Source organism: Chiloscyllium plagiosum, unplaced genomic scaffold, assembly GCF_037043375.1.
Source record: "Chiloscyllium plagiosum isolate Xiang-an unplaced genomic scaffold, Cpla_swu_hap1 HiC_scaffold_7, whole genome shotgun sequence".
NCBI lineage: Eukaryota > Metazoa > Chordata > Chondrichthyes > Orectolobiformes > Hemiscylliidae > Chiloscyllium > Chiloscyllium plagiosum.
In genome coordinates, this window is record NW_028270145.1 from 67,079,805 (window position 1) to 67,092,703 (window position 12,899).

The following is a 12,899-nucleotide window of genomic DNA, read 5'->3' on the forward strand; positions in this document are numbered from 1 at the left end:
ATCCTCTGGCAGCTCATTCCATACAAGTACCACCCTCTGCATGAAAACGTTGCCCCTTAGGTCTCTTTTATATCTTTCCCCTCTCACCCTAAACCTATGCCCTCTAGTTCTGGACTCCCCGACCCCCGGGAAAAGTCTTTGTCTATTTATCCTATCCATGCCCCTCATAATTTTGTAAACCTCTATAAGGTCACCCCTCAGCATCCAATGCTCCAGGGAAAACCGCCCCAGCCTGTTCAGCCTCTCTCCATAGCTCAGATCCTCCAACCCTGGCAACATCCTTATAAATCTTTTCTGAACCTTTTCAAGTTTCACAACATCTTTCTGATAGGAAGGAGACCAGAATTGCACGCAATATTCCAACAGTGGCCTAACCAATGTCCTGTACAGCCACAACATGACCTCCCAACTTCTATACTCCATACTCTGACCAATAAAGGAAAGCATACCAAACACCTTCTTCACTATCCTATCTACCTGCAACTCCACTTCTGTATCCAAATGACTAGATCTCCCTGTATTCCATGAGATCTAACCTTGCTAATCAATCTCCCATGGGGCACCTTGTCGAACGCCTTACTGAAGCCAAGAAACTTAAACCCAGGATATTGTTTCTTCACTGAACTGTGGTTTGGAAACCATAGTTAATCATTATTCATACAAAGTTAAAAATCACACAACACCAGGTTATAGTCCAACAGGTTTATTTGGAAGCACTAGTTTTTGGACCACCTGATGAAGGAGCAGCACTCCGAAAGCTAGTGCTTCCCAATAAACCTGTTGGACTATAACCTGGTGTTGTGTGACTTTTAACTTTGTCCACGCTACTGCAACACCGGCACCTCCAAATCATTACTCATACAGAATTGAATTTAGCAGTACGAAGGATTGTAGCAAAATAAATCTCAGCAGCATTTCCACATACATGGAAATGCATAGTTTTATAATATATCACCGAAAACACTCATAAACAAATGTTCATTCAGATCTAACTATTGATTCCAGGCTTGTGATCAATAGCAATCAGATGATAATATTTCTGCATTGACAGCAAACAAAGGATCTGGATATCTTTAATTTCTTGAAAACATTTTAGGCCTCTCAGTCAGCATCTGGTGGCATGCTTTTGGACATGAATGTTCTTAATTGATGTCCACATGAGTGATTTAAATGTGAACAATGTGGGTCATAAAGTATTCCAGTGTGTTTCATGTCATTGGGATTTTTTTTCTCCCAATCTATGAAAGAGACTTCCAAAAAAGAAGTTTTTACACAGCAAAGCATTTCAGATAAAACAATGACAAACTGAATTATACTCTTTACTCTTTACCTAGTATGATTGTGATCAGTCATTATACAAACATGAAAAAGCTGCCACAGGGCAGGGGTAGAAAAATCAGCTTCAATGATTCTTGTGTTGTTGGCACCAAGTAAATGTCAATTGTGAAAAGCGAAGGTCAGGGTTGAGCTGACATTATAAGCTCACTTTTTCATATTCCATGAAAATGAACACTTTTAATTTGATTTTTCTTTTTAGAAACAAATGCAGAACAGATTCATGACTGAAGTCTGTATAGTGAAATATAATTAGCGATGATCGATTACTCCACAGAATATAGTATTAATTTGTCTCTCCTTGATGCTGGGAACCAGTCAGTTCCCAGGGGAAATGTATGAAAACAGAGAAGCTATCAGGCTCCCAGATGCATCCATGACAATGCAGTGGCAGAATCTTTGTTATAATTATTCCCCCCTCCCATCGCTGTATTAGATAGATATCCATTTGAGGGATGCTTAGAAATGGGATTTTTTCTCACTAGTCTAGTACCCCTCACTGATGGCCTGATTAGCTAGGGCAAAAACAAAGTTCTAGAGGATGGGGAAAATATATATGCCCATTTTCCTTTTAGACAAAGCAAAGCAAACAGTAGTGGTGGTGGAAAAAAATTGGTTTGAATTACTCCTGTTGTAAAGCAAACAGACTTCAGCTGTGGAAAGCAAGTGACTCGTGATTGTATCTGGAGAGGCAAGGATTAATCAAGATTCGGAGATGCTGGTATTGAACTGCAGTGTACGGAGTTAAAAATCACACAACACCAGGTTATAGTCCAACAGGTTTATTTGGAAGCAGTAACTTTCGGAGCACTGCTCCTTCATCAGGTGGTTGTGGATTAATCAACAACATAACTTAAAAATGTGTTGCTGGAAAAGCGCAGCAGGTCAGGCAGCATCAAAGGAGCAGGAGAATCGACCTTTCGGGCATAAGCCCTTCTTCAGGAATGAGGAGGGTGTGCCAAGCAGGCTAAGATAAAAGGTAGGGAAGAAGGGACTTCGGGAGGGGAGTTGGGAATACGATAGGTGGAAGGAGGTTAAGGTGAGGGTGATAGGCCGGAGAGGGGATGGGGGCGGAGAGGTCGGGAAGAAGATTGCAGGTCAAGAAGGCGGTGCTGCGTCTGAAGGTTGGGACTTAGAAAAGGTGGGGGGAGGGGAAATGAGAAAGCTGGAGAAATCTGCACCAGATAAGTCCCACACCAGGTCCTAGCTCCCAGCCCTGCCGTGTTTTCACCATCCCTCCAGACCTCCCCCTCTTTGAGGATGAAAGATCAGTCCTCAGCAGAGGCCTCACCTTCATCCCCCTACGCTCCCGGGTTAATCAGACCGATTAATCAAGAACAGTCAGCATGGTTTTGCTACGGGGTTATCTCTGACCAACTTGATTGAATTTTTTTTAAGAAGTGAGCAGGTATATTAATGAGGGATATACATTAACATAAATTACTTGAAGTTCAGCAAAGTTTTTCATAAGGACTCACATGGGAGACTGATAGTGAAGGTAAGATCCCATGGCTAATTGACTGAATGGCAGGTAGCAAAAACTGATTATTAAGAGTGTTTTGTTGACTGGAAGTCTGTGTCCAAAGAGGTTCCATAGGGGTCACTGATGGGACCCTAGCTATTTATGGTATATATAAACAACTCAGGCTTGAATGTAGGAGGGTTGATCAGTAAGTTTGCAGATGATACGAAAATTGATGGGATGGTAAATAGTGAGGAGGACAGCCTGAGATTATAGGAGTGTATAGGCGGGCTGATCAGGTGGGCTCACCAGTGGCAAATGAAATGCAATCTGCAGGATTGTGAGGTGGTGCACTTGGGCAGGACAAAAAAGCCGAGCAAATACAAAATGTATGATAGGACACTGGAAAGCACCGAGGATTAAAGGGACCTTGGGGTGTTTGTCCTGTGGCCCTTTGAAATAGCAAAAGATGTAGATAACGAGGTTAAGGAGGCATATGGGATACTTGTCTTTATTAGCTGAGGCATAAAATTTAAGGTTTATGGGAGGTTATGCTGGAACTGTATAATCAGTTGGTTGGGCCACAGCAAGAGTTTTGTGCGTAGTTCTGGAATCCAAGTGATAGGACAGATGTGATTGCACTGGACAGGGTGCAGAAGAGCTGTACCAGATATTGCCTGGGCTGGAAAGTTTTAGCTATGAAGAGAGGTTGATAATAAACTGAAATTGTTTTCCCTGAAGCAGAGAAAGTTGAAGGGAGACATGATTGAGATGTATAAGATTATGTGGGGCATGGACAGGGTAGATAGGAAGTAACTTTGCCCCTTGGTCGAAAGATCAATGACTTGGGAGCAGAGATTTAAAGTAAGGGCAGGAGTCTTAAAGGGATGTGAAGGACTTTTGTTTTTGCTCAGATCCTGGTGGGAAATATGGAACTCACTGCCTGCAAGAATGATAGAGTCAGAAAGTCTCATAACATTTAGGAAATATTTAAATATGCACTTGAGATGCCCAGATATACAAGGCAGCATGCCAAGTGCTAGAAAATGGGATTAGAATAGTTCAGTGGTTATTTTTGACTGGTGCAGATTCAATTGGCCTTTTCCCGTGCTGTAGATCTCTGTAGGACTAAATCACCAACATCATAGCATTTCTGCATGTAATGTTTAGAAAAATAGGAATAGACTGGAGGTGGTGAACGAGTACACATAGAGAGGAGATTATGTCAGAGTGGATTTCTAATGAATCATGTATCCACCTTGGGGCTGGTTGCAGGACCTGCTATTGTGTATAATTTACATCTGCAATTTCAGAAACTTGATGCAATATTATTATATCTGCCAATTTTATCAAATAAGTATGGATGCAATTAGAAAAAAAGCAGTAAAAAGATTAGAGATCAATTTGAACACAACAAGGGAAGACAGAACAATATAAACTGAGATTTACTTCATCCAGTATATATCAAGTCCATTGAAAAGACAAGAGATAAATACATATTCAATGAATGAAGACAAATAGCTATGAACTAAAAGGTGCATAGGAGTCTTGTCAACTCATAGAAACATAGTAAATAGGAAAAGGCTTTAGCCATTCAGCCCTTCAAGCCACTCAATATGATCACAAGTGATTAATGAACTCAGTACCACATTCAGGCTTTCTCCCTACATCCTTTGATCCTGATCCCAACGAAAACAGTTTCTCTCTAACTGCTCTATCCAGACTTCTCATGAGATTGACTAGCTCTGTCTAATTTCCTCTCAATCTTCTCTTCTTCGAGGAAACCGATTCTCCGGTTTACCTGCCTAACTGAATTTCCTCACGGCTGAGAGTATTCTCATGAAGCTTTTCTGCAATATCTCTAATGTAGTAGTGTAGTGCCCAGAACTGAATGCAATATTCCTATTGAGGCTGAATGTTCTATACCAGTTCAAAATAATCTCCTTGCTTTCATACTCAAAACAGCTTTCAATCCAGCCTAGAATGCTAAATTTTATAATAACCATTCTCTCAACTATTCCTACCTCCTTCAATAATTTGTACACATATACATCCGGTCCCTTTGCTCCTGCATCATGTTAGACTTGCATTCTTTTACTTTTATTACCTATTTAATACCTCCCCTTTATCGATTCTCAGCCCTTGAAGTGTCTGAATTTGTGCCAATGTTCCGATTATAGTGTACCAACTTTTCTTAATATTAGTTCAATATGCATCACTTCACCTTCTCTGCATTGAACTCTATCAGTCATGCTTCTGCTTTTTTCACCTTCCTGTCTGTATTATCCTGATGTCCATAGCTATCCTTATCACTATCTATTATCTTGCTAAATTTTATTTTGGTTTTTATTTTGCTAAATCATTTACAGACTTGATGGGCTGGAAGGTCTCCTGCTCTTACATCTTATAGTCTTTATAGCAGTACTCTCTACATCAGAGTCTAGGTCAATAATAAAAACTGTAAATAGCAATGAGTTCAAAAACTGACCCCTGAGGAAGGTTACAGTGAACACCTCCCAGTCCAAAAAACATTAATTGACCGATGCCTTTCAAATTAAAAAAAAAGTGTGTCCCTTATATTTGTTTTCAATGTTCTTCACGCCACAAATATTAAGCCAATACATTCCCAGTTTACCACGCTTCCCTCCCTTCAGTGAAGATGTAAAGGCATTAGAAAGCACATAGAGGAGTTTTAGCAGAATGTCAACAGGCATGATAAACTCACTTCTGAGGAGCAGTTGGAAAACTATGCTCCATAAACCAGAAAGACTTAAAGGATGATAATGGCTTTTAGGATGATGGAAGATTTGATGAAGCATCTCTTAAAAAACATTAGCAACCCTCCTTGCTGCTGGCAACATTTCTTTACACAGTGACAATTAAAAGATTCTTACCAACGCCTTTACAATACCTAATTTCCTTCTTTCCGTAGCCTAGTGTGTGCTCAACTTGGCTCAGGTAATGCTAACCTTAGGAATGTCCTCTCTATGTATTCTTAGTCATAAAGATGTACAGCATGGAAACAGACCCTTCACTCCTACCCATCCATGCCGACCAGATATCTCAACCCAATCTAGTCCCACCCGCCAGCACCCGACCCATATCCCTCCAAACTCTTCCTATTCATATACCCATCCAAATGCCTCTTAAATGTTGCAATTGTACCAGCCTCCACTACATCCTCTGGCAGCTCATTCCATACACGTACCACCCTCTGCGTGAAAACGTTGCCCCTTAGGTCTCTTTTATATCTTTCCCCTCTCACCCTAAACCTATGCCCTCGAATTCTGGAATCCACGACCCCCTGGAAAAGTCTTTGTCTATTTATCCTATCTATGCCCCTCATAATTTTGTGAACCTCTATAAGGTCACCCCTCAGCCTCCAACGCTCCAAGGAAAACAGCCCATAGCTCAGCCTCTCCCCATAGCTCAGATCCTCCAACCCTGGCAACATCCTTATAAATCTTTTCTGAACCTTTTCAAGTTTCACAACATCTTTCCGATAGGAAGGAGACCAGAATTGCACGCAATATTCCAACAGTGGCCTAACCAATGTCCTGTACAGCCGCAACATGACCTCCCAACTCCTGTACTCAATACTCTGACCAATAAAGGAAAGCATACCAAACACCTTCTTCATTATCCTATCTACCTGCGACTCCATTTTCAAGGAGCTATGAACCTGCACTCCAAGGTCTCTTATTCTGCTGTTATTCTTATTCTGCTCATAACTGTTATTAGATAGACTCTATACATACTCTGCCAATTAAGTTACACAACACCTTACCTGAATTGGCGTTTTCATCTCCAGACACACCAGAGCTTCCATTTTCTAGTTGACTATCATTTGAACTGCAGATACTTGTCTCTGCTAAATCATGAACAGATTCTGTTGGAAAAAGGGAAACAATTGCTAGTAATAATTTCTTAATCCTATAAAATAAAGTTCAATATGCCTTACGTTATACATGAATGCCATCATTTTCCAATACAATACATTGATATGTAGAAGTTACATTTTACCCTGAAGGACAAGAATCAAAAGCATCATAAAATACAAGGAAAGAGATAGAGAGGAAAAAAATCATCTGGTCCTTTGAGGTTTCCTAAATTGGCATGGTGTTCACAAAATTGCTACACCCACGCCCATTTGAATACAACATTCTGAGAAACACAAATGGAAAAAGACGTTTTGACTGATTTTGGGGAAAGATAGAAATTGCTCTCTAATTTCTGGAAAAGTCTAAGAAAACTTAAACAGTCTTTGATGGCTGGGTGACATATCCCCAAAGAGCTATCCATATTCTATACATTGATATAAAGGCATAGAGTCCTACAGCATGGAGACAGGCTCTTCAATCCAAACTGGTCCATGCTGATCAAAATGTTCAACCATGCTAACCCATTTCCCTGCACTTGGCCCATATCCTTCTAAACCTTTCCTATCCATGCATTTATTCAAATACCTCTTAAATGTTGTAAATGTACCTGCCTCAACTACGTCCACTTGCAGTTTATTCCATAAGAATAACACCCTCTGTGTAAGAAAGTGGCCCCTCAGGTTCCTTTTTATTCTCTCCCCTCTAACCTTAAACTGATGCCCTCTAGTCCTTGATTCTCCAACCCTGGGAAAAAGACTGAGTGCATTCACCCTATCCATGCCTCTCATGATCTTATACACTTCCAGAAGACTGCCCCTCAGACTCCTACATTCTGTCCAACCTCTTCCTATAACTCAGTCCCTTGAGTCCTTACAACATCCTTGTAAATTTTTTCTGCACTCTTTCCAGTTTAATAACATCCTTCATACAGCAAGCTGACCAAAACTGAACACAGTACTCCAAGTGTGACCTTACCAATGTCCTGTACAACTGCAACATAACTTCCCAACTTCTATATGCAATGCCCTGAATGATGAAGGCCAGTGTGCCAAAAGCCTGCTTCACTGCCCTGTCTACCCGTGACTCCACTTTCAGAGAACCATGCGTCTGAACTCCAAGGTCCCTCTGTTCCACTACATTCCTTAAGGCCCTACCATTCATTATGGAACTCCCACCTTGATTTGACTTTCCAAAATGCAACACCTCACACTTATCTGTATTCAACTCTATTTGCTATTTCTTGGCCCATTTCCCCAGCAGATCAAGGTCCTGCTGCAATTTCTGATAACCTTCATCTTGACCACGATACTCCTATGTTAGTGTCTTCAACAAACTTACTAATCACGCCTTATACATTCTCATCCAAATCATTGATACAGATAACAAACAGCAATGGGCCCAGCATCGACCCAAGGCACAGCACTACTCACAGGCCTCCAGTCCAAAAAGCATCCTTCCACTATTACCCTTTGTTTCCTAATATCAAGCCAATTGTGTATCCAATTTGCCAGCTCTCCCTGGATTCCATGCGATCTAATCTTCCAGAGCAGCTTACCATGTGGAACGTTAGCAAAGGCCTTACTGAAATCCATTTAGACTACATCTACCACCCCCCCCCCCCGCCACATCAATCATCCTGGTTACTTCATCAAAGGACTCTAACAATTTGTGAGGAATGATCTTCCACGCACAAAGCCATACTAACTACACCTAATCAAACCCTGTCTTTCCAAATGCATATCCCTCAGAACCTTCTCACATAACTTACCTATCATAGATGTTAAGCTTACTGGTATATAATTCCCATGTTTTTCTTTGCAGCTCTTTTTGAATAATGGCACAACATTCACTACCCTCCAGTCTTCCTGGACCTCACCTGTAGCTAACGATGCTGCAACTTTATAAGCCAGGGCCCCCACAATTTCTTCTCTAGCCTCTCACAGTGTTCTTGGATATATCTGGTCCAGACCGGGAGATTTATTCACCTTCATACATTCGAACACATCCAACACCTCCTCTACTGTGATGTGACTATCCCCAAAATATCACCATTAACTTCCCCAAGTTCCCAAGACTTCATGTCTTTCTCCACGGTAAACTCAGAGGAGAAATATTCACTGAGGACCTCGCCTATCTCCTGTGGTTCTACACATATGATGGCACTGTCAAGAATGCAGTTGAATCCCTTTTGAACGTTGGCTGCAAATCCACACACAATGCATAAATCAGTAACTTATCACACAAATCAATGACTTTCTGTGCTTCTTACCAGCTAACCTAGTTCCATGTTGTCAGTTTTTCTCCACACTTCCCTAAACTAAAATGGTTCTTAGTCCAATCTGGTAGTTGGAGGTCCTTAGAAGAGGCAGTAATTTGCAGTTGTGGTACAAGAACAAGATCTCTAAGGGGACTTTCCAGGATGCCTGTAAGACCATCAAATGGGTGCAAGACAGCAGAAGAAATACAAGGCATGAGGTGAGGGGAAATGGAGGAGAGCAAGCCATTCACTTTTATAAATTAACACCAGTTTTATAATCCAGCACTAGACTCCCATTTGCAAAATTATTGAATATTCAGCATTCTGATGCCTCCGCAGTGAGTTAGCAGGAGGGGAGAGATGGTGGGAGGTCAGCCACTCTTGTGATACTTCAGTACATTCCACTTGGACTCATGCAGTAAGCAAGTGTCAATGTAAGCTGTCTGGCCAGCTGCATTTTCTGTTTGTAGGCATCTCTTGTTGATTTGAATCCTATAATTGTGTTAATTACACAAAACTTCCAAACTTCTGTATTCATAAAAAAAACTTACATACATACACAGTTACTGAAGCAGTTCTGTACAGTCTTTGCACATAAAGAACAAACAAACATTGGAATTTGGCATTCCCTGCAGTTGCAAAAAACCTAACGCATTTCTTACTTACATAGGGCTATATTTACATATACTTGAGGCACCAAGAGGGTCTAATAACTGAATCGATTTCCCTGTTTTACTTTGGCAGAAACACACTGGATAGATCTTGCGGTAGCTGCCCCAAGCTTTAGTGTGTCACTCAGCATATAGTCCTGGACCTTGGAATGTGCCAGTCTGCAATCCTAGGTCAAGGTCAACTCCACTGAGCTGATAATCTTCCAAGTGCAATCGATATTTGGCTTGGTGTGCATCCCGGGGAATAGTCCACAGGCCACAGAGTCCCATGTCATGGAGCTGTTCTGGACAAACCTCAACAAAACCCACTGCATCTCTCGCCAGACCTTCTTTGCAAAGGCATATTCCGGAAGGGGATGTGTGACAGTCTCTCCCTCTGCCTCGCCCCTGTCCCAACCCAGCAGCCACTTCAGGAAAGCTTCCAACATGTTGCAATAATATTAGCTTTTTCCAAGATTAAATATCACTGAGAAACTGGGTTGGTTTTGTACACTTATTCCAAGGAAGTTACTTTCAAGTGAATATTCAAGACTAGAGGAAATAACTGAGCATGTTTATGAAAATTATTTTTAAAATAATAACCTACTTTTAACCTGTTAAACATCTATATCAGGTAAACCTGCTGTTACTCATTGAACAATAGATGATTTAGATATGATTTGTGAAATGATTGTATAAGTGTATCAATAATAGGCTGTTCAATTTTAAATGGGGTTAGAAGGTTAGTAAAGTCAGAGTTATCCCTCATCTCTGGTTTGTTTGTTCTACTTCATTCCTGTCGATGTCAGTGAAAAAGTCCACAAATTATTGTTCAATGTAATGATTTGTTATCTTAAATTCATTATTAAATCAGTCTTTACAGGCAGCACTTTTGTGTTTTCATTATAATCAAAATGGACATTCATGATTATTAACCAGTTGGAAAAGAGGTCTTTCTGAAAACAGATCACTGAACGTGAAACAGTAACTCTGCTTTCTCTCCACAGATGCTACTAGACAATCTGAGTTTCTTCAGCAATTTGTTTTTGTTTCAAATTTCCAGCATCTGCAATTCTTTGTTATTTTGTCCTTTAATCAAGATACTTGAGGATCACTACTCAAGTGGACTACCTTTGAAATAAAGTGCCATCATGTGAAGCTGCCAAAACTGGACATAGTATTCTATATGTGGCCTGGATAAGTTCTTATGCAAAGTAGAAACAGTATATCTTGCTTAGATTTAATTGTCTTGCTTTGATATTTCAGAATTTTATCACTTTCACGATAGTCTTGTGGACCTTGACTGATTTGCTCTGTAACCCCTGAATTGTTTTCCTTCTCAGCAATTGTGATTATGCAGTGTAGTGTTATACAATAATGTGTTTATCTTCTTAGCAGTAATATTGCATTTTGAAAGTAATTCAGTGCCTGTAATAACTTAAGACATAAATGTCTGAGACGTGTTTTATAAATCAAAGAGATCTACTGACAAAGTTCCAAAACTTGCATCAGCAATTATATCTGTCAACCAACATTTTATCTTGCAACATTATCAAACCTGGCTACGCCTTGATCTTTCAGAAGGCTAGAAATACCAAATGTGCATGCACAGTGGTATACAGTCAGATGGGAATAACCCTAGGAATGCCCATTTTCTCTGGATCCCATGAAATCTCATAACTTCAGGTCAAACAAGGTCAATTCAAATTGCTGATTACCACCTGCTGCACTCCCTTGAACTGATATATCAATCCTCCCTCTGATTAAACATTACTTGGAGGAATGTCTGAGAGAGGTAAAAACACAAGAACACATTCAAGGTGAAGGTGATGGCTCTGTGTCTACCAATCAGAGTGGCCCACTGAGATTCCCACAGTCAGTTACAGCAGGTGTCCACAAGAGACACAGAACAGATAGAAATCAATGAGAAACTTAGTCTAGTAGAAAGGAGATGGGACAGTGGGAATGTCACTGGGCCAGTAATGCAGAGTCCCAGGGCAATAATCCGGGAATGTGAGTTTGAAATCCCACCATAGGACCTATAGGATTTGAATTTATTAGAAGTATAGAATAAAAAAAATGACCATACAACCGATGTCAATCATCTTATAAAACCGTCTGGTTAACTCATGTCCTTTACTGAAGGAAATCTGCTGTCCTTATCCATTCAGGTTTACGTGCAACTCCAGATCCACAATAATGTGGTTGACTTTTAACTGGTCTCTGGGCAATTAGAGATGGGCAATAAATACGGACCCAGCCAGTGATGCTCATATCCCATAACAGACGAAAAAAACTAGTAGGATTCAAAACTTTAAAGTTAAGTCTATACAGCATATTGACCAAAGGTGGGAGATTGAAACAAGAATTTGGAAATATGCCTGAAGAGAAATACAACAAAGATGTTTTGGAGGGGGGGGGGGGGGGGAATACAAAAATCACCCACCAAAGTCAAAGTCATTCTGCAGTGCCACAGAGTGGTCAGGTTCTGAAAATGCATACAAACCTTAGCTACCTATTACTCCAAAGGAGAGACAGTAAGTATTACAATGTCAGAGGTACTATATTTCAAATAAGGTGCTGAAATGAATCCCTAACTGCATTCTTAATTATTTAAATTTAATTTAACTTAAAATTTTGAAGGTGCAATGTCATTGTATGACAAAGATTAAATGAAATCTCCTGATATGTTGGCCAATGTTTATCCTTCAGGCAGCTTCACCAAAATATATTACTTAAATTTTTATCCCATCGCTGGTTATGGGACATTAGTGTGTACAAAGTGGTGCTGTGCTTCCCAACATTCGACGATGGCTACATTACAGAAGTATATAATTGTTTGTGAGACATTTTGAACAATTCAAAAATTATGGGATGAATCAAATTAATGCAAATGAAGTAGATTTTTCAAGAATGCCCTTTGAAACACAGAAAATCAGAATACTTAATGGTACTCCACAACATACTGTAATATCATATTACATAATTTAATGTCTTTTAGGAGTAAAACATCAAATGCATTGGCTTAGTTGTAGTAGGAACACAGATTAAAATATCATTTCCAGTAATTTTTCATTCATTAATCTTAAATTTGTTGGTTAGGAACTGATAACATGTAGTGCACACACCTATACTTAACATATGAGAATTCTGAACCTATTGTCTCACCTCACTAAAATTTCGTCATGACCACAGATAATAATCCTAGATCACTTACGGACGTAATGAACTTTTAATTCCAATTGGTGTTTTGTAACAGAAGAAGTTACAGCTAAAAGATGACAACTTATGTAAATTCATTGGCTGTCTGGAGA

General features: G+C 40.0%; 1 protein-coding gene and 1 long non-coding RNA gene across 3 annotated transcripts in view; one reads left to right on the top strand and one right to left on the bottom strand.

Moving 5' to 3' along the window:
• Positions 1–12,899, bottom strand: part of ifih1 (interferon induced with helicase C domain 1) — a 123,854-nt gene that overhangs the window by 72,330 nt on the left and 38,625 nt on the right. Inside the window, exon 4 of the mRNA XM_087989098.1 lies at positions 6,585–6,686. Within this exon, the coding sequence (XP_087845224.1) occupies positions 6,585–6,686 (102 nt within the window). The remainder of the gene's footprint in view (positions 1–6,584; positions 6,687–12,899) is intronic.
• Positions 1–12,899, top strand: part of LOC122551635 (uncharacterized) — an 80,535-nt gene that overhangs the window by 45,406 nt on the left and 22,230 nt on the right. The window lies entirely within an intron of this gene.